General features: G+C 38.7%; 1 protein-coding gene and 1 pseudogene across 1 annotated transcript; both read right to left on the bottom strand.

Annotated features, from left to right (window-relative positions):
• Positions 1 to 10595: 10595 nt before the first annotated feature.
• On the bottom strand, positions 10596 to 11850 carry SPZ1 (spermatogenic leucine zipper 1). Its single transcript, XM_008711093.2, has one exon. The coding sequence runs from the start codon at positions 11709 to 11711 to the stop codon at positions 10596 to 10598; it is 1116 nt and encodes a 371-aa protein (XP_008709315.1). The 5' UTR covers positions 11712 to 11850.
• Positions 11851 to 22611: 10761 nt separating this feature from the next.
• Positions 22612 to 23132, bottom strand: LOC121100646 (annotated as a pseudogene).
• Between the last annotated feature and the right edge of the window lie 4504 nt (positions 23133 to 27636).

Raw genomic sequence — 27636 nt, forward strand, 5'->3', positions numbered from 1 at the left:
ATAAATAAAATCTTTAAAAAGATAAGGGGCGCCTGGGTGGCACAGCGGTTAAGCGTCTGCCTTTGGCTCAGGGCGTGATCCCGGCGTTATGGGATCGAGCCCCACATCAGGCTCTTCTGCTATGAGCCTACTTCTTCCTCTCCCACTCCCCCTGCTTGTGTTCCGTCTCTCGCTGGCTGTCTCTCTCTCTGTCGAATAAATAAATAAAATCTTTAAAAATATATATATAGATAGATAGATTATCTTTCTGATTCTCACTGACTCAATCACAGTGCCTTTTACACAGCAGGTACTCATAAAGTGATGAAGTAATAAATGAATAATTTAAAGAGTGATTTCACTTGTTTTGCAAAGGACATTTAAATTTTTGGTATCCTAGTTATTTCCTTATATTAAAACTATTGCTATTTCTTGGCAAATATTAATTACTGATAGAGGCTAAGACCATGGCTTGTTAAAAAAGAAAAGCTAAACTGTGATAAAGAATTTTTCTGTAGATAATCCATAAATTATACAAATCATACGTAGGTAACCAAAAGTTGAATATATAGTACGATTACACTATGTAAAATAAAATCAACAGACAAAAAGATTGGGAAAAAATATGCTGTATTATTAACTGTAGTTGCCTTGAATGATGAATATATTGCTGGGCTTATGTTTATAGAATCTGGAATGGGGGATAGCTATATTTCTAGCAGATTTTTCATGTCTACTACTTCAACATTATGCAAGCTCTGTGAGCCACCCATAACATATTTCAAGTGACATGGTGAAATAACATCTTTCCTTGTTATCTTTCTCTAAAGCATGTTTTCCTTCTCAAGTAAATTAAATTATTCCTGTTACAAGTTTTCAGGTAAGTATGTTTTACATAAATTTCCCCCACTTGTACCATTTTTTTGGGTCACACTGAATTCTACTCCAGTTCTCCAGGGTATCAGACATCTGACCTAATTTTGCATCTTTAGTATGTCTAGGCATTTTCACAAGTCTTTGTCCAAATGTCTATTGCCTATAATAATTACAAGGAGTATCCATTGCCATGATTGCAATTCAAAGTTGTAATTACCATAAGTAAACAATGAAGCCAATAAAATTCAAATCTCAGTAGAGTCTAGCTGTAAATTTGTCAGGTTTCTATTTTTTTTCATTCATCAACACAAAGTGCTCAATATTAAAACATTCAAAAATGTAAGTTTGTGGGGCACCTGGCTGGCTCATTTGGAGTAACTATGACTCGATCTCGGAGTCGTGAGTTCAAGCACCATATTTGGTGCGGAGTTTACTTAAAATAAACAAACTTTAAAAAAAACATAAGCTTGTTTTCACATTTAAGGCTGATGCAATGCAGACATATCTTCAAATCTATCTCTCTATGTACACTTTTCCACATACAAATATGTATACTTAGTATATATGCTATACTTAGTACATATGCAAAAACATACAGTATCAAGCAAATATGTACTATTTTATGGAGTATCTGAACCGAATGCTTGAAAGCTGAGTTCCAAGAAACTCACAGTAGGGCTCAAAAGGGCACAGATTTCACCACGCCTAAAACAAATCTATAGAGAGCACAGCCAAATGTTGGTGAACTAATTCTCCTGCCAGTCATCACTTACAATGGAACCAGGAAGGGAAGTGAAATTCAAATCAATTGTTCCCCCTGTCCTTCATTCTCCCCTTCCCCCAACCAATTTCTACACCCAACGAAAGCACCATCCTGAGATCAAGAATCCCATGCTCTTCCAACTGAGCCAGCCAGGTGCTGCTCAGTTATTTTTTTCTTGAAAAGATATTTTGTGAGAGAAAATGATGAAACAAATGATACATTTTTGAGTTATACAAATTATACTGGATAGGTTATTTTTAAAAAATCAACTGGAAGGGATGCCTGGCTGGCTCAGTCAGTAGAACATGCAACTCTTGATCTCAGGGTTATGAGTTCAAGCCCCACACTTGAGGGTAGGGCTCACTAAAAACAAAAGAAAAGAAAAAAATCAACTGGAATTAGCGTATTATTTCCTCATCCTCACCTTTGCAAAGATCAATCATGTTTCTCAATCCTTTGAGAGTTTTTAAGCTTTTTTGAGGCCTGGGAAGGCAACAGCAAACTACAGGGACGATCTGGTGACAGAGATCCAGAGAACATGGGCATGTTCTGAAGTCAGTAGGGGAAGAATCAGGCAAAACCCATGCCTGAAGCTACCTTGGAACCTCAGAGCCCAAAAGACAGTAGCTGGGACCAGGCTGTATAACAGCACTGTGAAGTCTTCAAAGCAATGGCAAATACGGAACTGCCAAAGACAAAGTGCCAGCCCTAACCCCTGGTTTCTGAGACATAGGAACTCAGAATTCCTGTGAGATCCCACGGAGGGGAAGAAGGAGCCTCAAGTAACTGAGGTTGATTACCGCCCCCCCTCCCCCGCCGCCAACAATGCAAAGCAGAGTAAACGTGATCTAGGAAAAGCAGGGTCTGTGACTTTTTGTATTTAACTGTATAGTACCCATTAAGTATAGTTTTTAATCTCTCAGTAAAGAAGATTGGAATCAAGTAGGAATACTAACCTCTCTAAGAGCATTTCCAACAACATCTAGTAGTATTATCCATTCCTGGGGTGTAGTAGTCAGTAAATCTTTGATTTATTCTTTCAGATCAAGAACAGATTCTAAAGGACACAAGATGTATTTTTTTCCTCCATATTGTGTGATTTATCTTAATATTGATTTTAGCATACCTTCATTGAATGAATAAATATGAGCAGAAACACCTGGTTTTTCAGGCCCCTATTATATAAATTAAACAAAAATATACAAAAACAGGTTAAAGAAAAGTATGCACTAAATGGAGAAAAAGAAACGTTGTGTCCGGACTTCTCCTTAGTTAAAGGTTGGTTGCAATGGTGGTTGCAATGGGGGCTGAGTTCACAAAGGGATTTGGCTCATTTGGGTCTTCCTTTCCTCCACGGCATTTTCTCCTTCTTTATGATCATCTCTTTATAGGTGTCCTAAGGTTGAGAGCTCCTAAGCAGGCCCTCTGGGCTTTAGCTATCATGATGACAATAAATTCTCTCGTACATTTTTTCCTAAATGGGACTTTCATTCTTAGGTTTTTATCTGTTTTGTTGATGGCCTGTATCTCCATTAAGCCTATTTCTAAGTTTTTCTTATTGTCTCTATATTTGACATAAAGGCATCAGAAGATCTCATGGAATAAGAATAACTCTTTCGATTCGGTACACACAGGCTGAACAGACTGTGCAGCTATTCATCCCCAAACCAAAGGACTTGCTTTAAACCAACAAGTTTTTGAAAGCAGAGAAAGTATTTTCAGTCACCTGTGAAGAGCATTTATAGTGTTATCTGCATAATCTTTGTCAATAAAGCTGAGAGCCAAAGCTCTTCTTTGACCCCTCTTTCTTTCTCTTCCTCTTCTGTAGAAAAGAGCTGTCAGCCCTCCCTCACTGCCTCCATTTCCTCACCTCAACCATCTCCAATTAGACACTACCCAATTAGTCCACTAAACTTCTCTTACTGTTCTTGCTAAGTCACAGTGATTTCCAAATTGTTAAGTTCAATAAACATTTCCAGTTCTCATATGGTCTCAGCATTGACCTGCTTGTCCATTCACTCCTCCTTCAAACCCTCTCCCCCTTTGGCTCTGTGGCACCACACTGACCTGAAGCTTCTTCAAGTCTCCCTCGAACTTCCCCTCTTTTAGGAGATCATTAAATGCTGGAATTCCTCAAAGCTCTGAAAGAAGTCCTTTTTCCAGATAACACAAACCTAGATGATCATATCCACTACTATGGCTTAATTACCACTTATGTGCTGATGACACCCAAAGCCATCTTTAGCCCCGAGTTTTCTTCTGAACTCAAGATCATGTATCCAACTGTCTGCTGACCATTGTCAAGGACTGTAAATTGTTCGAGATTTTACCTTACTTCTAAGATAGCTAGTTAGCCTGCCAGTTTTAGAGGTGCTGACCAAAGACATGAGACTCCTAGGTCAGAAAAAAAAAAGGCCTTAATACTCATAGCAGAGGCAGCCTAAGCTTCAGGCTTGCATCTGTTTCCTTGCCCCTCGAGATCCCATGGGAGTGACAGACAGAAGGGCCCTGAAGGATGCTATGCTATGCATGCAATGGGTTTGTGTCCCTACGTAGGAGCTCTGAATTTAGCAGATCCCCACTTTTTTTTTTTTAAGATTTAATTTATTTATTTGAGAGGGAGTTTGAGTGTGAGCAGGGGGAGGGGCAGAAGGGTTGGGAGAGGGAAAGAGAGACTCTCAAGCAGACTCCATGCTGAGCACAGTACCCAACACAGGGCTCAATCTCAAGACCCTGAGATCACCACCTGAGCCGAAACCAAGAGTCAGAAGCTTAACTGACTGAGCCACCCAAAAGCCCCTAGGAAATCCCAACCTTTAAAAGTTACTGATAGCAAACCGATCCAACCTTAGCCATGGAGGGAAACATCTTTATTACCCTAGACAGTAAATATATCGGCTCTCTGACCTTGAGGGAGACATTATCTTAGTCTTCTAAGGCTGTTTGTTATACAAATAGCCTTGAAAACGTAATTCAGAAAAAGTTGCCCCAAGACTTCAAAAATCCATAAAGAACTGTCTCCCAAATGATACGTTTCTCTATTTCTTTAACATCTATCCTACCTAAGGCCTGGTATAAACTAGGTGCTTCATAAAAATTTGTTGACTAATATGACTACGTATTTCTATTAAACGGTGGACATGTTGAACCAATAGGTTTCCTTTTGTTTAGGAAATTATTATTTTTTTGAAGTAAGCTCCATGCCCAACATAGGGTTTGACTTCACAATCCCGAGATCAAGAGCCACACGCTGTACCAACTGAGTCAGCCAGGCACCCCATATTTATGGAACTATTTTGTTTTCAAATACATGCTTTCAGTAGTTTGTACATTGTGGAAAACAACAAAGAAATAGAAATTCCATACCCCAAAATTGATTTATTATATTTCTTTCCAAACCACATCACCTGTTTCACCTCGTATGGTGGTGAATGGAACCCAGTGCTGAAGTTGGAGACTTAGGTCTTATCTTCAACTCCTCCTTTTTCCTTCAACTCACTCTTCCAGATGCACACATTCACTCCCTCACCAAGTCACACAGAATAGACAGCCCATGAAATATGGGATGTCATATTCAACCCTATTTTTCAGTCCCAGTCTGTCTATTCTTTGGCTTAGGCAGTTTTGGGGGGAAAGTACTGTAGGGTGTCTGGATTACTGCAGACATGTACTAATGAGATCATCTAAGAAGAGGTGAGAACTAAGAACAGAATGCTATGGAAAACCTACGCTGAAGGAGTACAGTCAAAGGTGTCAAGCACCACAGAGAGATCAAATGAGAAAATGATTGCAAAACGCCAAAGGATTCAAGAATAAGGTCACACCAGCAAGAATTCCAGTGCAAGGTAGAGAGATGACACTGGGAAGTAATAGATGAGGAGTTTGTGTAAGGTGGGGTGAACTGATGTTCTCATCGAACAAAGGCAAGAACTATTGTTTATAACTAATGGAACAAAAGAGAGTTAAGTGTGATGCTTACAGCTATAGAGGTTGATCAAAGAAAGAACTGAGAACAGTGATGTAACTTTCTTCTAGGGGAATATACATGGAATTAAATCTTCATCTTTTATACTGGGAAGTCAAAGGAAAATGTCTAAATTTGTTCACTCCTTCAATAGCAATAAGAACATATTTACAAAAATGGAGGTAACCAAAAGAAGAACAAATCACAAAAACAGTTTTAACTAGGGGCCCATGGACTGCAGAACTAATATGAAAAAAGATGGGGTGTGAGGGAAACTAGTGCTTTTCTTCATAAACTCATTTGTGCATTGGTTTCTTTATCTGTAAAATGGAGACAATACTATCTGCCTTACAGATTGTTGTCAGGATTAACTTGGGTAACACATGGAAAGGGCTAAAAACAGCACTAGGCACATAGTAAGCATTCAATTTATGCAACCATTTTTTAAGCCTTTGGTTATATTAGTTTGATAAAGAAATTAAGAAGCTGAGGAATTAGAGATGCTGAATGTGAATTGCTTTCTCTAGACTCTAGCTAAAGTGGGAGATGAGATAAAAGAGCTGTGGTTCCACTTTGTTTTGGATTTGCTTATAGATGGAAGACCAGGGGGTGCCCGGGTGGCTCAGTCGGTAAAGCATCCAACTCTTGATCTCAGGGTGGTGAGTTTAAGCCCCACATTGGGTGTGGAGCCTACTTTAAATAGATAGATGATAGATAGATAGATAGATAGATAGATAGATAGATAGATAGATATAGACAGACAGAAGGCTAGGAACTAATAGCAAAAAAAAAAAAAAAAAAAAGATGAAGATACAAGAGATAAGAGCTAACTGACAGGGTCCCTGAGATTTTTGTCTAGAGAGGGCAAGCCTGAGTCCTGAGGACAAAATTCACAGGGCTATGAGATTATGAGATTAGGGGCTATGTTTTATTCATCTTTCTGACTTTAGGGCTTAGCATAATGGTGGGGTGAGAAGAGTATTTCACCATACATTCGTCTTGAATCTTCTTGAATTTTACATAGATATTCAAGTACCACCTATGAAATAAAGAGTAAGCCTTAAAATATCTAGCAAAGTACTGTACACAGATGGGCTTTGTTTAGAATCCTCTAGGGGCACTTGGGTGGCACAGTGGTTAAGCGTCTGCCTTTGGCTCAGGGCGTGATCCCGGCGTTATGGGATCGAGCCCCACATCAGGCTCTTCTGCTATGAGCCTGCTTCTTCCTCTCCCACTCCCCCTGCTTGTGTTCCGTCTCTCGCTGGCTGTCTCTCTCTCTGTCGAATAAATAAATAAAATCTTTAAAAAAAAAAAAAGAATCCTCTAATTTATGTTTCTCATTCCCTGAATAACACTTCTTTTTTTTTAGCATGTGGATTTTGATTCTATCTCTATTTTCCCCAATATCTATTTTGTGTGGTTTTCCAGATTATGGAACTTTCAAAAGTTTCCCCAGATTTCTATCTTTAGTGCAGTACAAGAAGACTCAGTAGCTTTCATACAAGAATTATTCTTGTTATATTCTTGTACTCACAAGATCCTGCCATACGGATATTTTATTGAATCAAGTTGACAAAATTAGATAACAGAATAATAATCTCAAATGGAATATTGAGTATAATAATATTATAATTTAATATTATTTCCTAAAATTCTTTAAGTATTAGAAAAACATTTTGAAAAATAATATCCTTCAAAATTTAATAAAGGGAAAAGTTTACCAACTGCTGTACAGCAATCATATATTTAGGTTATGATTTTGATATTATAAGGAATTTCAAAAGTTTCAAATCAACAAACTCTCACCTCAAAAACTGGAAAAAGAAGAGCAAGAATAAAGTCAAAACAAGCAGAAGGAAGGAAATAATGAAAAGCAGAAATCAATAAAATTGAAAAGAGAAAAAAATCAATGAAACAAAAAACTGGTTCTTTGAGAGCTCTACACATATAAATTTGACAACTTAGATGAAATGGATCAATTCCTCAAAAGAACATGAACTATCACTATTCACCCAATAAGAAATAGAGCATTTGACTAGCTTTGTAACTATTAAGGAAATTGATTCATAATTTAAAATCTGCCTCTGAAAAACTCCAGGCCCAAATAATTTCACTGAAGAATCTCACCAAATGTTTAAAATAGAATTAACATCAATTATACACAATCCCTTCCAAAAATTAGAAGAAAAAGGAACACTTCCCAAATAATTTTATAAAGCCAGTATTACCTTAATACTGAAACCAGACAAAGTGCAAAAAAGTGGCACCTGGCTGGCTCAGTCGGTAGAGCATGCAACTCTTAATCTCAGAGTCGAGATTTTGAGCCCCACATTGGGCATAAAGTTTACTTAAAAAAAAAAAAAAAGACAAAGTGTAAAAGAGAAAACTACAGGGGCGCCTGGGTGGTGCAGTCGTTAAGCGTCTGCCTTCAGCTCAGAGCATGATCCCGGCGTTCCGAGATCGAGTCCCGCATCAGGCTCCTCTGCTGGGAGCCCGCTTCTTCCTCTCCCACTCCCCCTGCTTGTGTTCCCTCTCTCGCTGGCTGTCTCTATCTCTGTCAAATAAATAAATAAAATCTTAAAAAAAAAAAAAAGAAAGATTTTATTTATTTGACAGAGAGAGAGAGTACAACTAGGGGGAGCAGCAGGCAAAGGGAGAGGGAGACACAGGCTCCCCACTGACCAGGGAGCCCAATGTGAGGCTCGGTCCCAGGACCCTGGGATCATGACCTGGTTCAAAAGCTGATGCTTAAGTGATTGAGCCACCCAGGTGCTCCAGGTTTTGGAAACTTGATTTGAGTGCCTCAATCTTATTTGAGTTTATACATCTAGAGTTCAGTCAGTTTCTTGAATCTGTATCTGTATGCCTCTCACTAAATGAGGAGAATTTTCAGTCATATGAATACTTTCTCAGGCCACAATCTACCCCTTTTGGGGGTATCTCTGATGACACCAATGTTAGGTCTTTTGTTACCATTCCACATGTTCTTGAGAGTTATTTTTTTCCAACCTATTTTCTCTCTTGTTCAGAATGGGTAATTTCTGTTGTTTTATCTCAATTTCATGGAATTTTTCCTCTTACATCAAAATTCTACTTTTGAGCACGCCCAGTGAGTTTATTTTACAACTATTTCCATTTGTTTATTCTTTATATTTTCTATTTATTTGCTAAGACTTTCTATTTTTTTCTTTTGTTTCAAATGTGTTGGTAATTGTTCAGTGACACATTTTTATAATGACAGCTTTAAAATCCTTATCTGATAATTCTAACATCTATGTCATCCCATTGTTGGCATCTGTGGCCTTTTCTCATTCAAGTTGAGATTTTACTGGTTCTTGGTATGGTGTATGATTTTTCTATATATCCTGGATATTTTAGCATTGTGTTATGAGACCCTGGATCTTATTAAATCTTCTGTTTTTGCAGGCCTTCTCTGATGCTGTGCCAGCAGGAAAAGAGTATAAGTATCTAGGTGGCCCATAAGGCCTCTAAGACATTACAGTCCACTGGAGGAGAGGGTCAGGGAGGATCACATTGTTACCATCAGGCGGATGGGACTTCAGAGTCCCCACTCTGCTTCTTCTGTACCATCCCAGAAAAAAGGGGGAGGAGTGCCTCAATACCCCCAGGCAGAGGTGAAAATCTAGGCTTGCCACTCAGCATTTGCTGGTGGGGGTGAGGGTGGAAGGCATGGCATTTTCCATGCAATTTGGCTAGAGTTGTCCCCTTCCTGTCCTTTTCCTGTCTATCTCTTTCCTCATCCTTTGCCAAGGGAGAGCAAGGGAGGGGACCATTATTTTGTCTAAATGCATTGACATTTCTGGGTTGTGGGCTCCTTAACATTCTATCGAGGATACGTGAGACAAAAAGAAAACCCAGGGAACTCAACACCATGCTGTTCCTTAAGGCCCAGGGTCTCTGGATAGTCCATCTCATTCTCTCCTCAGGGTCTTCATATGCTCATTTTGTACATAACGTCCAGGGTCTTTAGCATACTTAATGGGAGGAATAGGAAGAAATGCATCTGCTGTATTTTTTCTGGAATCAGAAGTCCAATTCCCTTAATAGAAGACACTGCTTTTTCACTTGGGTAACTATTGCCCCCACCTGGAGGAAAGGGAGAAATTTTGCCAACACAGGACAAAATCTAGATATACATCTCTTCTTCTAAACCAGCTGAAGTATCCTTCCCCAAGGGCCTCTGCTGGTTGGTATGCCCACTGTTCACCAGAGGAGAAAGGGAGGAATATTATGAAAAACAGTGCTAAGGAATGGGGATATTTATGAGAAGAGAAAAACTGTTCTGGGGTGGTTTATCAGCATTTTTTTTTTTTTTTACTTCTTTATGTCACTACTTCCCTCACTTCAGTAGATAATAGGAAAAGGAGGAGCGCCTGGGTGGCTCAGTCGTTAACTGTCTGCCTTTGGCTTGCGTCATGATCCCAGGTTTGGGGATCGAGCCCCACATCAGCCTCCTCCTTGCTCAGCGGGGCGTCTGCTTCTCCCTCTGCCCCTGCTGGTGCTCTCTCTCAAATAAATGAATAAAATCTTAAAAAGAAATAGGAAAAGGAAACAAGCATTTAAAACATGAGTTTTAAAGGTTCACTCACAATTAAGTGTTATATACTTTTTCCTCCCAGAAATCCCCTTACGTAGTAAATGGTTAAAGGAAAAAAACTTTTCATTGTTCATTCTAGTTTATTTAGATCTTTATTAATTGGACCTGTAACTTCTCCCTCTTGGCTACAGTGTCATAGGATCTCTAATAACTACAAAAAAAAAAAAGCAAATTGCATGACAGGTTATGAAGTTGATGTTGACAACTAACGGTCATAAAACACCAAACTTACGTAACTACCGAGGTAATGAATAACATAAGTGTTAATCTTCTTGTTCTGTAGCTCGCTCTTAGATGAACCAATAGACCTGTCATAGGTTTGATGATTGAATATGCCTGGAGTTGCTGTATTACAGTTTTTGAAGAATTGCCTTTTCTTCTACTTTTGGTATTTTCTAAACTAGGCTGCTGGCTGGTCTCTTTTTTTCCACAAGCTCTCCTCTTGCAATATGAGTATTGAAGCGGTTATTAAATGCTTTCTTACTAGAAGCATCCAGGCCTCTGTAGAATTTGGCTTTTTTCTGAAATGTACCCTCTCTTTCTTGCATTTTTGTCTTATGCTCCGCTTCCGATAGCGTCTGTTTTTTCTTGTCCTGTTCCGAGTTTATCTGAATCGGCTTCTCTTGCAGAGTTCCCTCTTTCTGATCATGGAGTTCCTTGAGAAGCTCTATTCTCTGCTGTAAGATTTGACATTCATTTTCCAGCAAAGCTGCAATCAAGTGCAATGAATACGTGTCATGTTCCAGTTTCTTCACTTGTTCCTCCAGTTCATGCTTAACTGACACCTCGTGATTTGGTTGAGTTTGGAATTGTTCCTCATTTTCTCTAAGAGTTTCTTGTATATCCTTCTGAGATTTCTGATAGGATCGTATCAGTTCACTGAGCTCAGTGTGTTGCACATTCCAGTGTTCTGCTTCCTGCAGTAGCTGCTCCATGTTGTTCCTCAGTTTGATGTTTTCTTCTTGAACAGGAGGGACTCTGTAGTTTGCTTTTTCCTTACTTAGTTGAGTTTCCTTAAGGGCTCTGTTTTCTTCTGAACAATTTACCGAATCCCTTCTAAAAACGGGTACTGTGTCCCTGAAGTTCTGGTTTTCCAATATCATCTCCTCGTTTTTTGCATTCTGTTCTTTCTCTAGGTCTGAACTACCAAGCAGGTTGTTCAATAACACTTTATTTATCTTCTCAAGTTCTCTGATTTTGTCTTTAAGCTCTGAAACATCCTCAGAAATACTGGTTTCCTCAAAAGAATCTTTTGCTTCTGTAATCTTCTCTTCACAACCTGCCACGTTTTTAATAATATCTTTAATTTCTTTTAAGAGATTTTCAAACTTCTGTGTGGTCTGCTGTTGAGCCGCTTGATGGCCACTATTGTTTAGGGAAGGGAAAGAACCCCAGGAGATGGGGGGAAGTGATCCAATTTCAAATAAGGCAATGATAATCTTAGGGTCCAAAGACTCTTGATTGAGACCAGGAGTAGGCTTAAAAGTTTTGCAGAGGGTGGACACTTCCATCTCAGCTGAGTTAGCAGGACTGGTGATTAGAGCACGTGGCAAGCAGGAACACCTTAGAGATTCTGGGAAGAAAAGGTGGTAGTCTTCTGTGCATATCGGTAGAGAATGTGGAACTAAGCAGAAGTCAGAGACCAGAGTTAAGGTCTGAAAGCAAGGAGATGATGTTTAGGTGGCAGGTGACATCTCAGTCGACCTAGGGGGGAGGGAGGGTGAGAAAGGGGACCGGGCACTAGGGCTCCATCTCTTCTCCTCCAAGCTCCTGGTGTTTATTCCTAACCCTAGCAACCGGGTCTTTATTCTGTCACCGCACTCTTATAGCCTATCTCCAGCTTCTGTTTCTTTTTGTCACAATAGAAGCCTCTTAAACACCTGCCCAGTGACTCGGGACTCAAAACCAACCTTGAGTGACTCTTGCTCTTCACCCCAGAAAGATTTTATGCCAGTCCTTTCCCTCCCTACTTTTCTAGGTTTTTATTCAATTTTTTCTAACTCTATTTGGTGACTTCCCTACATCATCCCCACTACTTACAACCCCAAACTCAAAGGCAGTATGTTCTTTTTACCACCCAAGTGCATGGTGTGAGAAATCCTCCCTGGACTTTCCATAGCGGTTGGAACTTTATTGCTCCCATTCTAGGAGACATGTTGCCATGAAAGAAAGTTGTCCTTACAAAATAGAACCCAGAAAGTGCCTCATGTTTTTGTGAGTTTAGAGAAATAATGTCAGAAATCGCTCCATTCAAAAATATTTCACTGCAGTAAAAAGAGAATATCCGAATGCTTCCTTAACACAATTACAAACTGGGGCTTTTCTTTGCTTCAAATACAGGCATCCTTTAAGACAGGCATATAAACTTGCTTCTGATTTATTTGCAGGTGCTATAAAATTTTAATCAACACTTTTCACAAGAATTTCCTAAAAATAGTATAGTTAATCTAAAGCGTTTGAAACAACTAAATCCTATTGTGGACTATGTCTTTTTAGCCTTAGGAGTCAGGACCTTGAGAATATTAAATTCAAAGAAAACATTCCTTAAGTGAGACTTTTTCTCGGCCTTTGAAATCTTGCTAGCTAGCACTTCACTAACTACTAGTTTGCTTCCAATCTTAAGGGAAAACTCATATTCTAGTAGGTTTTGGGGGGTTTTTTGCCATAAAGAAAATAAATGTATGCTTTTTTTCTTTCATAACTACCAACTCAGTCAGCCTTTAATTTCCCTGAGTCTCATGCTCAGTCTTCCAGCCAACAGGGCTCAGAGCCCTTGCATCCTGGCTGTCCACAGATGGAGCAGCGCTGGTCTTTCTTTCCTACGTGAAGGAGTACCTCTTCTAATTCGTACAATGATACCATAAAGGCTAGCAATTACCCTTATGCTTTCATTCTGTGTCTTAAGTTCCAACTTTTGTTGCTATTTCCCCTTTGACTCAGACCATCATTTAAGATAATGTTTTAACCTTCAAAACAAGGGAAGGTTTGTTTTTTTTTTCTGAATTGGTAATTAATTTCTAGCTTTATTGCATCGTAATCAGGAAATAAAATATTTCTACCTTTTGGAATCGGTATTTTCTCTTTAGCCTTATTATCAGTGTTCATTTGTGTTTCATGGCTACTTGAAACTAAATGTATTTTCATTATCGTGTTTGTGGCTTTTGATGCTTTTGGACATAAATCTGATACTACCTTTGTTTTTAATTTTTATGGAAACTGGTTTAAAGATGGCTTGTTCAAGATACCAAGATAATTTTTTTTCATCAAAAGAGGATTTAAATATTTCCTTCTTCCTTACAAGTATAATGAATTTCAAATAATGTTTCTGTTAATTTTACTGAAATTTGAGTTTACTACAGATGCTGAAAGATATCTGGAGTGGGACACCTGGGTGGCTCAGTTGGTTAAGCGTCTGTGTTCAGTTCAGGTCATGATCCCAGGGTCCTGGGATTCAGCCCCCCCAAGCCCTAGGGCTCCTTACTCAATGGGAGCCTGCTTTTCCCTCTCCCTCTCTCTCTGCCCCCAGCTTGTGCTCTCTCTCTCTCCCTCCCTCTTCCCCTTCTCTCTGACAAATAAATAAATAAAATCTTAAAAAAAAAAAAGATATCTGGAATGGTTATCTTTTTTTTTTTTTTGGACCGATATTCTCAGTGGGTAACTATGAAAATTAAACAGATTTAGATTGTCTTACAACCGCTGTCCACTAAGTTTCCAATAGCTTAATGACTTATAAAAAAGAAATGCTGAAATGAGTCAGAGAAAGACAAATACCATATGATTTCACTTATATGTGGAATTTAAGAAACAAAACAAATGAGCAAGGGGAAAAAAAATAAGAGAGAGAGAAAGACAAGCCAAGAAACAGACTCTTAACTATAGAGAACAAACTAATTATTACCAGAGGGGAGGTAAGTAGGGACGTGGGTGAAACAGGGTATGGGGATTAAAGAGTACGCTTGCTGTGATGAGCACTGGGTGTTGTATGGAATGTTGAATCACTATATTGTACCCCTGAAACTAATATTACACGTATGTCAACTCCACTGGAATTAAAATAAAATAAAACATTTTTAAAAATGCAAAAAGCTGTTCCTAAAATATTAGAAGAAAACTTGTATAGAATTTTCTCCCTCTTTAAAACCAGTTTGCCTTGGGGCACCTGGATGGCTCAGTCAGTTAAGTGTCTGCCTTCAGCTCAGGTCACGATCCCAGGGTCCTGGGACTGGGGTCCTCGGATCGAGTTCCAAATCGGGATCTCCCTCTGCGCCTCTCTCTCCCTCATGAATAAATAAATAAAATCTTTTAAAAAATGGTTACAATGATCGATAAAAAAAAAAATAAAACCAGTTTGCCTTAACAAAAGCATAAACCATATCACAGTATACATGATGTCAATCCTTGGTCATTTCATTAAGTGGTATCTGCTGGCTTCATCCACGGTAAAGTTACTCTTTCCCTTTGTAGTTAACAAACATCACAGAGAGATATTTTGACACGATGAAGTATTCTTTCTTCTCAAACTTTTGGCTGTACAGCATAATTTTAGTGTACAAAGATGGATTTTTCCTGCAACAATTATTACAGTGGTGATCTATCGGTGATTTTCTATTTCTCTCATTTCTTTTATATGTGTTGATTGGAATTAGTTTGTAACGAAGAGCTGTCTCTTTTCCTGTATTTATTTATTCATTTATTCAAATACTTGTTTATATTATGTGTGGACTCACAGATATTTATTTTATTTGGGGGGTTATAACCGAATACGATAATTTATTTTCTTGCTGTAATACATAAGAATAATTTTAATTTGACGAAAATTTTTTGGTATAATGAAGTATATTTTTATTTTGTGTAATTGTTCTAATCGTTCGTAGTTGCATTTTATTTTGAACCCAAAGCCATAGCTGATTGATTCTCACTATTTAAGGATCTTTATATTCACAAGGGAATCAAGGCAGGGTGTGATTTTAAACACAATGACTTGTATGATTGCTGTTATATGTAGTAGTGTACTTGTATGTAGCCAGTTAGAGGAAAAATTGAAAGTGTGAAATTTTTATTCAAACAAGCAAAATACAGATATAACTGGGCGGGACTATTAGCCGTGTTTCTCTGCACGGCCTCTTTTCCTGCACCTCCAGGTGGTGCTGTTGGCTTTCAACATTACAGAAGTTGCTGGCGGGGGGCCTTTTTTGTTGGTTTTTTTAGTTTTTTTTTTTTAAGATTTTATTTATTTGACAGAGACAGGCAGTGAGAGAGGGAACATAAGCAGGGGGAGTGGGAGAGGAAGAAGCAGGCTCCCAGCAGAGGAGCCTGACGCAGGGTGCTGGGATCACGCCCTGAGCCAAAGGCAGACGCTTAATGACTGAGCCACGCAGGCGCCCCGGTTTTTTGGTTTTTTTAATATCCAACTCAGAATTAGTGATACTGCAGAGACAGTCTCATCCACAGTCTTTTTTTTTCCTTCCGGAATTTGAGAGTGGTGATTCTAAGTGCCTTGGCCAGAGTGACAGCTAGCTATGATGAGACCTGGGATTAGAGCTACACTTGCAGAGGAGGCAGGTTCCGCAGATTAGGAGGCTGTGGACCAGTTTGTAAATATCTGGGAAGTGTTACATAAGAAAGAGGTCGTGTGGAAAAGCAGGTTTTCAAAGCTGCTGAGACTGGCTTGTTTTACAAGATGTTGGCAAACAAACCTCTGTAACACAAATGGCGTTTCAGATGGGCAAAAATGTGACCAGAGACTTGTAAGAATCTAACCTTTGTATTTCCCTCAGAGGAATAGCTCAGTATTTACTAATTCAATGTTGGCAGTGACTTTATAGAACGTTACTGCAAAGGACAAGATTTGACTATATATAGAAATAACAACAACAACAAAGGGCAAAACTTACATTCTGAAAACTACAAAGTATTGTTGAAAGAAATTAATGAAGACCCAAATAAATAGAAAAAAAATCTCATGTTCATGGATTTGAAGACTTGACATTGTTAAGATAGCAATACTTCCCGAATTGATCTACAGAGTCACTGCAATCTCTTTCAAACTCTCAGCTCCCTGTTGGGCAGAAATTGACAAGCAGATCCTAAAATTCATATGGAAATTCAAGGGATCCAGAATAGCCAAAGCAATCATGAAAAAGAAAAATACAGTAGGAAGACTCACATGACCCAATATATTTTTTTCAAGATTTTATTTTTATTTATTTATTTATTTATTTATTTATTTATTTATTTATTTGAGAGAGAGAGTGCACAAGCAGGGGAAAGGGCAGAGGGGGAAGCTGGCGCCCCACTGAGCAGGGAGTCTGATGCGGGGTCGATCCCAGGACTCAAGGATCATGACCTGAGCCAAAGGCAGACGATTAACCAACTGAGCCACCCATGTGAACCATCACATGACCTGATTTTAAGACTTACTCTACAGATATAGTAATCAAGACAGTGCGGTATTGGTGAAAGGATAGACACATAGATCAATGGAACACAATACAAAGCACTGAAGTAGACCCACACAAATACGGCCAACTGATTTGTATCAAAGATACAAAGGCAATTCAACAAATGGTGCTGGACAGAATAGATATCCATGTGCAAAAAACAATAAACGTTGATACATACCTGACATCTTATCAAAAAAATTTAACTCTTTGGAGATTAATGAATGCACTTGTTATGATGAGCACTGGGTACTGTATGGAAATGCCAAATCACTATGTTGTATACCTGAAACAAATATCACACTGTATGTTAATTAACTGGAATTTAAATAAAAACTTTAAAAAAATTAACTCTAAATGGATCACATACTGAAATGTAAAAACTAAAATTTCTAGAAGAAAACAGAAAATCTGTGTACCCTGCATTTGGTGATGAGTTTTGAGATATAATACCAAAAGCATAATGCATAAAATTGAAGTTTGATGAGTTGGAATTTCTGAAAATTAAAACTTCTCATTCAGTGAAAGACACCATGAGGTGAATGAAATGACAAGCCACAGACTGGGGGAAAATATTTGTAAATCATGTATGCATTGAAAGACCTATATCCGGAGGGCACCTGGGTGCCTCAGTCATTAAGTGTCTGCCTTCAGCTCAGGGCGTGATCCCAGGGGCCTGGGATCCAGCCCTGCATCAAGTCCCGCATCTGGCTCTCTGCTCAGCAGGAAGCCTGCTTTTCCCTCTCCCTCTGCCCCTGCCTGTGTTCCCTCTCTCGCTGTCTCTCTCTCTCTCTGTCAAATAAATAAATAAAATCTTAAAAAAAAAAAAGACCTATATCCAGAGTATGTGTGTGTGTGTGTGTATGTATATATATACATATATATACACACATATACTTGAAAGCTGAGCAATATGGAAACAAACAACCCAATTTAAAAATTGGACAAAATATCTGAACAGAACATTTTAGCAAAGATGGAAATAAGGATGGCAGGGAAGGCATGGATATAAAAAGATGCTCAATATCATTTGTCATTAGGGAAGACAGATTGCAAAACAATGAAATGACATGACATACCATTAGAATATTAAAACACGCACACACAACCTGACAATACCAAATGCTGTCAAAGATTTGGAACAAGGGGACTATCTTTCATTGCTGGTAAGAATGTGAAAATAATACAGGCACTTCGGAAGACAATTTCCCAGTTTCTTTTAGTGCTGGCGTAGACTTATCAAAATAACATAGCAATCATGCTCCTAGGTGTTTACCCAAGTGATCTGAAAATTTATGTCTACACAAAAACCTGCATATGAATGTTTATAGCATCTTTATTCATAAACACCCCAAATTGGAAGCAACCAAAATGTCCTTGAATAGGTGAATGGATAAACTGTGGTATACATGATGGAAAACTATTCAGCAAGAAAAAAAGGAACATACTATTCATCCACACAATAACATGGATGAATCTTAAATGTATTTTGTTAATTGATAAAAGAAAAAAACAGTCTGGAAACACTACATATTGAATCATTCTGTTCATAAGACATTATGGAAAAGGCAAAACTATATAGGGTGGAAAACAGCTCAGTGGATTCCAGGGATTAGAAGAAGAAGAAGAAGAAGAAGAAGAAGAAGAAGAAGAAGAAGGGGTTAACTAGGGAAAGCACAGGGTATTCTTTAGGGTAATGGAATTAAACTGTATGGGAATATGACCGTATGGATTTGTCGAAACCCGTAGAACCTATATCAGAAAGAGTAAGCCATAATGTATGAAAAGTTTAAAAAATCAATCAGGAGTTCAAAGAACACGAGGGTTGAAATTCAGATTGAAACAATGCTTAATGACTTGCCTCCAAAAAGAAGAGTATGGGAAGGGAGAATAAAAGTAACCTTACATTGGAGAGACCTGGGAAACGCTATCTGGGCTGTTACCATCAGCACCGAGTCATGGCAACAGCATGTACCCCTGATGTAATGAGAACGGACATTTATCTCTGTGATCTTCCTCCTCCAAACCCATTAGCCCTAGTCTAACCACAAGGAAACATTAGACAAAAAACAAATTGAGACACAATCGCAAAATACCTGACCAGTTCTTCAAAACTATCAAACTCATAAAAAGCAAGGAAAATCTGAGAAACTGTCACAGACCAGAGTAGACTAGGAAACATGATAACTAAATGTAATGTAGCAGTCTGGATGTGACTCTGGAAAGAAGAAGGACATCAAGGAGAAAAAGGTGAGATCCAAATGAAGTGGTAAGTTTAGTTAACAGTAACGCACCATTGTTGGTTTCTCAGTTGTGGCAAATGTGCCATAGTAACGTAAGATGTTAACAATAAGGAAACTGGATGAGGGATATATAGGAACTCTCTGAATTGTCTTTGCAACTTTTCTTTCTTTTTTTTTTTTCTTTTTTTTTTTTTTCTTTTTTTTTTAGAGAGAGAGAGAAAGAGAGAGCACGTGAGGAGGAGCAGAGGTTGAGGGAGAGAGAAAAAATCTTAAGTAGGGTCCACACCCATGGCAGAGCCCCACACAGGACTCAGTCTCACCACCCTGAGATCACGACCTGAGCCGAAATCAAGAGTCAGATGCTTAACTGACTGAGGCACCCAGGCTTCCTGCAACTTTTCTCTAAATCTAAAATTTCACTCAAAAATTAAAAAGGTTATTTTTTAAAAGTTAGTCAAATTCCTTACTTGGCAACACTGGTAATAACACTTGCCAATAAGGTAGAGTGTGATTTCAATTAATTATGGAAGTGAAGTTTTTGTGTTGCTTGATATTTATGTCTTCCTCTCAACCCTGTATAAGTGAAGGGTGTAGAACAGATGTCAAAAGGACACAGAGCTAGCTTGAAGGAGTTCCCACAGGCAAATATGGGACGTTGAATGCAACATAAATAATGGTTTCAACAGAAATGACCAATAGACTAAAATAAGAATCCATGAGTCCATACAAATATAAATAGATAGATGATAGATATGTGGTTTAAATGGCTAGAAAATATAAGTGAAGAACAAACTCTTCCTTATGATAGAATGGCAACTGGAAATGCAAAAGTAATGATGGGATTAGAAAATCACCATTTAGCAGCCACCATAATAACCCTTGTTTCAACCAAAGATCATCAATGTATGATTAAAACTAATGGGTGAAAATTTGATGAGAAACCCAATATTGACATAATCTCCAAGCATTTTTCCAAAAATAGTTATTAATAGCAAGAGGACAAAGAGTAACTTCACAGTGGAGAAACCAGACAGCCACCACCCCAACCAAGTGATTAAAGTTAGTATCACCTGTAATGGGACAAATAAAATTTTCCACCCCCCATCCAGGGTGGACTGAGAAAGACACAACATCACTTTTGTAGCATTCATGGCCAAAAATACATCATCTGAAACTAAACAAGAGAAAACATCAGAAAAACAAAAATTGTGGGGTATTCTATAAAATAACTGAACTTACTCTTCAGAAACGTAAGATCATAAAAGCAAAGAAAGACTGAGGACCTGTTCAAAGGACATCAAAAAAAGTATGACAACTTAATGCAACATGTGAGCCTTAATTTTTTAAAAAATTACCTTTGAAAGACATTATTGGGTCAATTAAATTTGAATACAGTCTGTAGATTGGAACCCAGACATCAGTAATTTTTAAAGCTCCCCATTCGATTTCCATGTGCAGCCAAGTTTGAGAATCAGTAGGGTCCTTCTTCTGGGTTTTTTTTTTTAAGTGAATAAATTTGTTTATTTTTCACTTATTTACATGTTTTAAATAAAAAATTGTATATATTTAAGGTGTGCAACATAATTATTTGATATATATACCTAATGAAATTATTACTATGAAATTATTACTAGTCAAGCTAATATAGTTAGCATTTTGTGTGCATGATTAGCAATGTATTCTCCTAGCATATTTTCAGGGTTCAATACGGTGTTATCAAGTAAAGTCATCATGCCTGTACATTAAGTCTCGACTTTTTCATCCTGGTATCAGTTAGAACTCACGGTTTGCTCAGTATGACCAAACAGTTTCCAATTCCTGCATAGTGTCTGAGGATCCCTAGGATGCTCTGAAGACAGATAGATGTCAAGATGACATGCTATAAACCTAACATTGGCATGCTTTTATGGTAATTAATAAAACTAACGAGGACATAACTGCATTTAAAGAATTGCAGGGCACTTAAATGATGTAAATAATTAATCTTCCTTCACTATGATGTTTTTTGGTCATCTATTCTGCCTTGTTTCCTAATTTCTAAAGACAAACTTCTATCTCTAAAGTGAAAAGGGCAAGCAATGAAATTGATTGGAGAACAAGGTTAAGAAGAACCCAAGTCACTTGTCTCTAGGTGTCAGACTTCAGTTCTCTTGTCTATCAGACCTAACATCTTCACCTTCCTTTCTCCCGTACCTCCTCTGGACCTAGGATGCCAGGATTTTTACTCCCTGAAAGACCAGGCTTTTTACTGGCTACATTGTACTATGTACACTAAAAAAGAACATTGCATCCTCACCCATCTTCCAACTAATGCCCTACCTCTCTTCTCTTTCCAAGCAAACAGTTGAACACTACGTCCGTTTCCTTATTCCTGCTCACTCTTCAAATCACTAGGATCTATCTGCCTTCTTGACCCAGAACTTCGAGAAATTCCTCAAAGACCTCTTTGCTGAGAAGTCCGAAAGACAAGTTTACATCTTTATTGACAGTCCTCTCAGCAGCATTTTACACTCTTGGCTATTCTAGACATTCAGACCCAGAACAAACTTTGAAGTCAGACAGCCTGAGTTCCAAACCTGGCTTAGCCACTTACTAGTCCTGCAAGCTTGGCTAGTTACCTAATCTCATGAATTCCCAGTTTCCTCAACTGCTCCATGGGGATTGTGATCATATGTGCACATGAGACAGGATATTGTAAGCACTGAGCACAGCATCTGCCTGGCACTCAATAAGCATTCAGTGAATTGTGACTTTATTTTCCTTTTTGTTCTTTCATGGCCCCAACTTCCCTGATTTTCTGCTTCATTCTTGTCACTTACTCAGTCCTTTCTATGTGCACAGCTTTCTAGATTCCCAGGAATATGCCTTATCCTTGCAAAGCCACCTTTGAATATCTCCTTCCCCAGTGTTTCCATTTAAATTTTTTGGTCAGCTTCTCATTAGCTACAGCTGGTATAGCCACCTCAGACAGCTGCCATATCAAACAGTTGCTGCTAATAGTTTTATGATAAATGCCTTGGGGATAGGACTGTTCTCACACTGGGAGCTCTTAAGTGAAGCAAAGACAAGTATTGAGAATGGAGCATTTTGGGAACTTCTAGATAGATCAAATAGTGGCAATTCTACTGGGGCTTGGGCTTTTTCGGGAGCTCCAAACCTATTCTGCCCCATGTGGTGGCTGCTAGGTTGCTGGTTTTCATAGCTACTCAAACTGTGAGGCTACTCCAGAGCTGGGGAGAGGAGGATGAGAGTGGAGCAACTTAACACACCACAAATCTCACTATTCTTACTAAGATTCAGTTGTTTTCTTTTTTTTCAAGATTTTATTTATTTATTTTAGAGAAAGAGAGCAGGGGGAGGAGCAGAAGGAGAGGGACAAGCAGACTCCATGCTGAGCACAGAGCCTAGGGCAGGGATCTATCCCACAACCCTGAGATCATGACCTGAGCCAAAATCAAGAGTAAGATGATTAACCAACTGAGCCACACAGGGACCCCGAGTTGTTTTTCTTGCAAACCCAGGAATAAACCCACAACTATGTGGTCAATTAATCTTTGACAAAGCAGGAAAGACTATCCAATGGAAAAAAGAATGTTTCTTCAACAAATGGTGTTGGGAAAACTGGACAGCAACACATGAAAGAAAGAAACTGGACCACCTCCTTGTTTTTTTGTTTGTTTGTTTTTGGTGAAAAAAATTATATTTAGATTTAGTTGGCTGGACTCAGTTTAGATAACCCCAATTTTGTTGGCAACATCCAAAGCTTCATAGTCAGGAGCCAGTCAAACATATGCCTTCTTCTCCTCTATGAGGCCTGATCAAGATGTTGACCTTGGCCACATCAATATCATAGAGTTTCTTCACGGCCTGTTTGATATGGTGCTTGTTTGTCTTGACATCCACAATGAACACAAGTGTGTTGTTTTCTTCATGGCTGACTCAGTGGTCAGCAGGAACCTGATGATGGCATAGTGATCAAACTTGTTTCTCCTGAGGGTGCTCTTTCAAGGATATTTGGGCTGCCTTTGGAGACGTAGTGTCTTGGGTAGTCAGAATGTAGGTGACATGCGGATCTTGTTTTGTGTGTGACTTTGGACGTCTTTCAACACCACTTTCCTGGCCTTCAAAGCCTTTGCTTTGGCTCTGGGAAGGGCAGGGGCTTCCTTCTCTGCCTTCAGTGCCATATTCGTGAAAGGGATTGCCTTGGTTTTTTTGTTTATTTGTTTGTTTTGTTTTTTTTTTATAGTAATCTCTGTTCCCAACCTGAGGCTCAAATTCACAACCCCAAGATCAGGAGTCCCATGGTCTACTTACTGAGCCAGCCAGGTACCCCCTGGACCACTTTCTTACACCATACACAAAAGAAAATTCAAAATGGTTTATGGCCTAAATGTGACACCTGAAACCATAAAAACCCTAGAATGGAACACAGGTAGTAACTTTTTTGACATTAGCCATAGAAACTTCTTTCTGTATATGTCTCCTGATGCAGGGAAAACAAAAGCAAAAATAAACCATTGGGACCAATCAAAATAAAAAGCTTCTGCACAGCACAGGAAACAACCAACAAAACTAAAAGGCAGCCTATGGAATGGGAGAAGATATTTGCAAATGACATACCTGATAAAGGGTTAGTATCCAAATCTATAAAGAACTTATCAAACTCAACATCCAAAACACACACAATCCAATTTAAAAATGGACAGAAGACACGAACAGATGTTTCTCCAAAGAAGACATCCAGATGGCCAACGGACACATGAAAAGATGCTCAACATCACTCATCATCAGGAAAATGCAAATCAAAATTACAATGAGATATCACCTCACACCTGTCAGAAATGACTAAAAGAGACAACAGGTGTTGGTGAGGCTGTGGAGTATTGGAACACTGCTGCACTGCTGGTGGGAATGCAAGCTGGTGCAGCCACTATGGAAAACAGTATGGAGCTTCCTCAGAGAGTTAAAAATAGAGCTAGCCTATGATCCAGTGATTGTACTTCTGGGTATTTACCCAAAGAATGCAAAAACACTAATTCAAAGGGATGCGTGCACCCCTATGTTTATAGCAGCATTATTTACAATAGCCAAGATATGGGAACAGCCCAAGTATCCATTGATTAATGACTGTATAAAGAAGGTGTAGTGTATGTATATACAATGAAATATTATTCAGCCACAGAAAAGAATGAAATCTTGCCATTTGCAACAATATGGGTAGAGCTAGAGAGTATAATGCTAAGCAAAATCAATCAGAGAAAGACAAATACCATAGGATTTCATTCACATATGAAATTTAAGAAATAAAACAAACGAGTAAAGGGGGAAAAGGAGAGAGAGACAGGCATCTCAAGAAACAGATTCTTAATTATAGAGAAGAAACTGATGGTTACCACAGGGGAGGGTGGTGGAGAATAAGTTAAATAGGTGATAGGGATTAAGGAGGGCACTTATCGTGATGAACACCGGTTGATGTATTAAAGTGTTGAATAACTATATTGTATTCCTGAAACTAATATAACACTGTATGTTAACTAATCGGAGTTAAAATAAAAACTTAAAAAGTTAAAAAAAAAAGATGCAGTTGTTTTCCTTGAATGAATGCTCTTTGGGTTCTCACAAGCCTTTGGTTAACTTTCAGAGTTTGGCAATTCTTTGCAAGTAATCTTGTTGCTTACATAATGGAGTGGATTTTCAGAGGTCCTTATTCTGCCATTCTTAATCCAAAACAACTCACCATCTTCTCTCTAAGCCCCAAACTGCCCTTCCTGTTTGGTTTCTTGTCTCCTTAAATGGTACCCACAGAGCTTCATGAACCAGCAATCTGGAAATAATCTTTGACTCCTCTCTTTCTCTCCCTCCCTCTTTGGATTCAATCAAATACCAAATCCCAACCATTCCATTTCCTAAATCTCTCTCAATCTTCCATCTCTTTCTTCTCAATCCCTTCCTCATCTACCAAGGTCCCATTACCATCATCTCTCCCTTTAACCCCTGTCTCTAACGGGTTTCCTTCCTCTCTCTATTCTCCATTACAGTCAGTCATAGGGATCATTAGAAAATGCAGAAGAGTGGAGGATAAGAGTTCAGGCTTGGGACACAAGTTGACATGGGATCCTATGTCAACTTTGCTATATACTAGCTCTGGGTCCTTGGTCAAATTACTTATTCACTCTGTGACTCAATTTTCTAATCTATAAAACTGAAATCATATTAGTTCTTAGCTCTTAGGATATTCATGAGGATCAAGTGAGAAAATCCTGGTAAAGGTTGTATTACATTGTCTGACATGTAGTAAGGCTTCCACATATGATACTAATAAAATAGACCAAAGTCTCAACGCTTTAACATGACTTATAATGTACAATAGCATCCCCGGGGGGTTTACCCTTCCAACAGCTTCTCCCAATTTTGGAGCCATTAGAAATTTCATTTCCTCATATGTATGAGAACATAGTATGTTCATTCTCAGGTCTCAGCTCTTAGCTCTCAGCCTTCAAACATACTGTTCTCTGCCTGAAACATCTGCAGTTTCTCCAATATACTAGACATGATTCTGGCTCAGGGCCTTTGCACGGGCTATTCTGTCTTCCTGGGAGGATCTCTCTGAGATCATCATTCCCTTGCTCCACTCATGTCTCTCTGCCCACATGTCATCTCCTTAGTGCCTTGTCTGATCACCATAGGGAAAGTGGTGCTCCCATGATTACTGCTTTTCATTATTTAGTTGGCCTTTGTAACCCTTATCCCTGCCTCGTATTAAATGATCACTTTCTTTATTACTTACCTGGGGTTTTTTTTGGTTCGAATGTTAGGTCTGCAAAGGCAAGAATTTTGTCTTGTTCTTCATTGTATCTCTAGTACTTATAAATTCCTGACTCATGAAAGACACTTACAAATGTTTGTGGAATGTATGAATAAATGTGAAATCTTGGTGAGTTTGCCTGGTAAGATACTTGATGAAGCTATACTGAGACACAGATAAGAAATAGATATTATTTTAGATACTTGAAATGACCTCCTAGGACCAGATATTGGACCAGTGACAGACCCAGGTTCACTTTAACATATCTATTCCATTAAAATAAGAGGAAGAAAATTCCAGGTGGAATCAGTATCAGTAACAGTAGAGGCTTTCACTAGTTTCAAAGGATGGACCAAAAGACCTATCTAGGATTAGTAAAGCTCTTTGAAGTTTTGTATTATTACGGTTCTTCCTGGGGTTGGTTGGACATTCCCTGGCTATCAAAAAATTATTATCTTTTTTTTTTTTTAAAGATTTTTATTTATTTATTTATTTGACAGAGATAGAGACAGCCAGCGAGAGAGGGAACACAAGCAGGGGGAGTGGGAGAGGAAGAAACAGGCTCATAGCAGAGGAGCCTGATGTGGGGCTCGATCCTAGAACGCTGGGATCACGCCCTGAGCCGAAGGCAGATGCTTAACCGCTGTGCCACCCAGGCGCCCCAAAAAATTATTATCTTTTGATACACACTCATTAATGTATGTCTGGAACTAGGCATTTGTGTCTTCTCCCTAGAGCTCATTCTGCAGTACATGCAGGTAGTCAACTGTCATGACCTTTGTTATCATGAAGAGAAATCTGGGTTTCATAAGATCTGTGTTTTCTTTGTTTCATCCTCCGTCTCCTGCATTTTCTGCCTGTAGAATTTTACCTACTTTATAGCTGAGATTTCTGTTTTCTCTCTTCCCATTCTTAATCTTCCTGAAAAAGCTTCATGGGAAGAATGCTGCCTTTCTGCTCAAGAGTTTATTAAGTACATCAGCTTGCTGATGCAAAGTTTTGTATTCATTTTCCAGTAGAGTTTTGGCTTAAAGCAGTGAGTAAGATTTGTGTTCCAAGTTCTCTGTTTTCCAGCCCTTGCCGAGCTAGCAATTCAGCTCTCAGTTTGGATTGGAAATGGCCTTTATCTTTTTCAACTATCGTTAACAAAAGTTCCCTTCGTGAGCCATCTATCATCTGTTTTTTAACTTCTCAGTCTGGTCACCTGCCAGCTATTTCAGCTGCACAGTGCCATTACTCAAACCTTGAATTTCATTTTCTTTGTGAGCAAGGGCACTTGCTATGTCTTTTGGAAATCTCTGACAGTGTTTGATGAGATCACTGAGCTCATTTCAGCCTTTAGCTTCTAGATGCAAGTATCCAAGTCTCTGAAGTCCAATGTATTCTTTTTAACCCTTTGGAATGCAGGTCTTGTCCCTTTACTTAAACTTACTTCTTTAAAGGCTCCTTTCATCTCCGTAAGTTTGCAAAAGCCCTTGTAAAAACCAGTGATATTTTCACTGAGATTTTGCATTGTAATATTTTATCCTGGTTCTTTACATTCCTGTTTTGGGGGGACCTAAAATAACAAGTGGATTTACCACTGACATTTGATTTGCTCCATCAGGCCCTCTGATTTCATCTCTTTTTTTTTTTTACTCACTCACTACTTTGGACTTTGGGATAGAAATGGCCCTGGGATACAATACTATGTGTTATGAGTATATCTTGACCACCACCTGCCCAGTCCCTTTGTCAAACCATCACCAAATATTCTTAATTTGAGTGTACCATCTATTTTCTTCTGGGACTATGGCTAATACAGCTGGTTCCTTAAGTGAGATTGTACATGAAAGTGAAGTTAATGTAGGCCTCAATTTCTTAACCCCCTTCCTCAAAGTGATTCTTATTTGCATCTTGGGTTCCTTAGACAACTTCTTGGTAGCTTTCATGATCTACTGATAATCTG

The sequence above is a fragment of the Ursus maritimus genome, unplaced genomic scaffold (genome assembly GCF_017311325.1).
Source record: "Ursus maritimus isolate PB19 unplaced genomic scaffold, ASM1731132v1 scaffold_5, whole genome shotgun sequence".
NCBI classification, from domain to species: domain Eukaryota; kingdom Metazoa; phylum Chordata; class Mammalia; order Carnivora; family Ursidae; genus Ursus; species Ursus maritimus.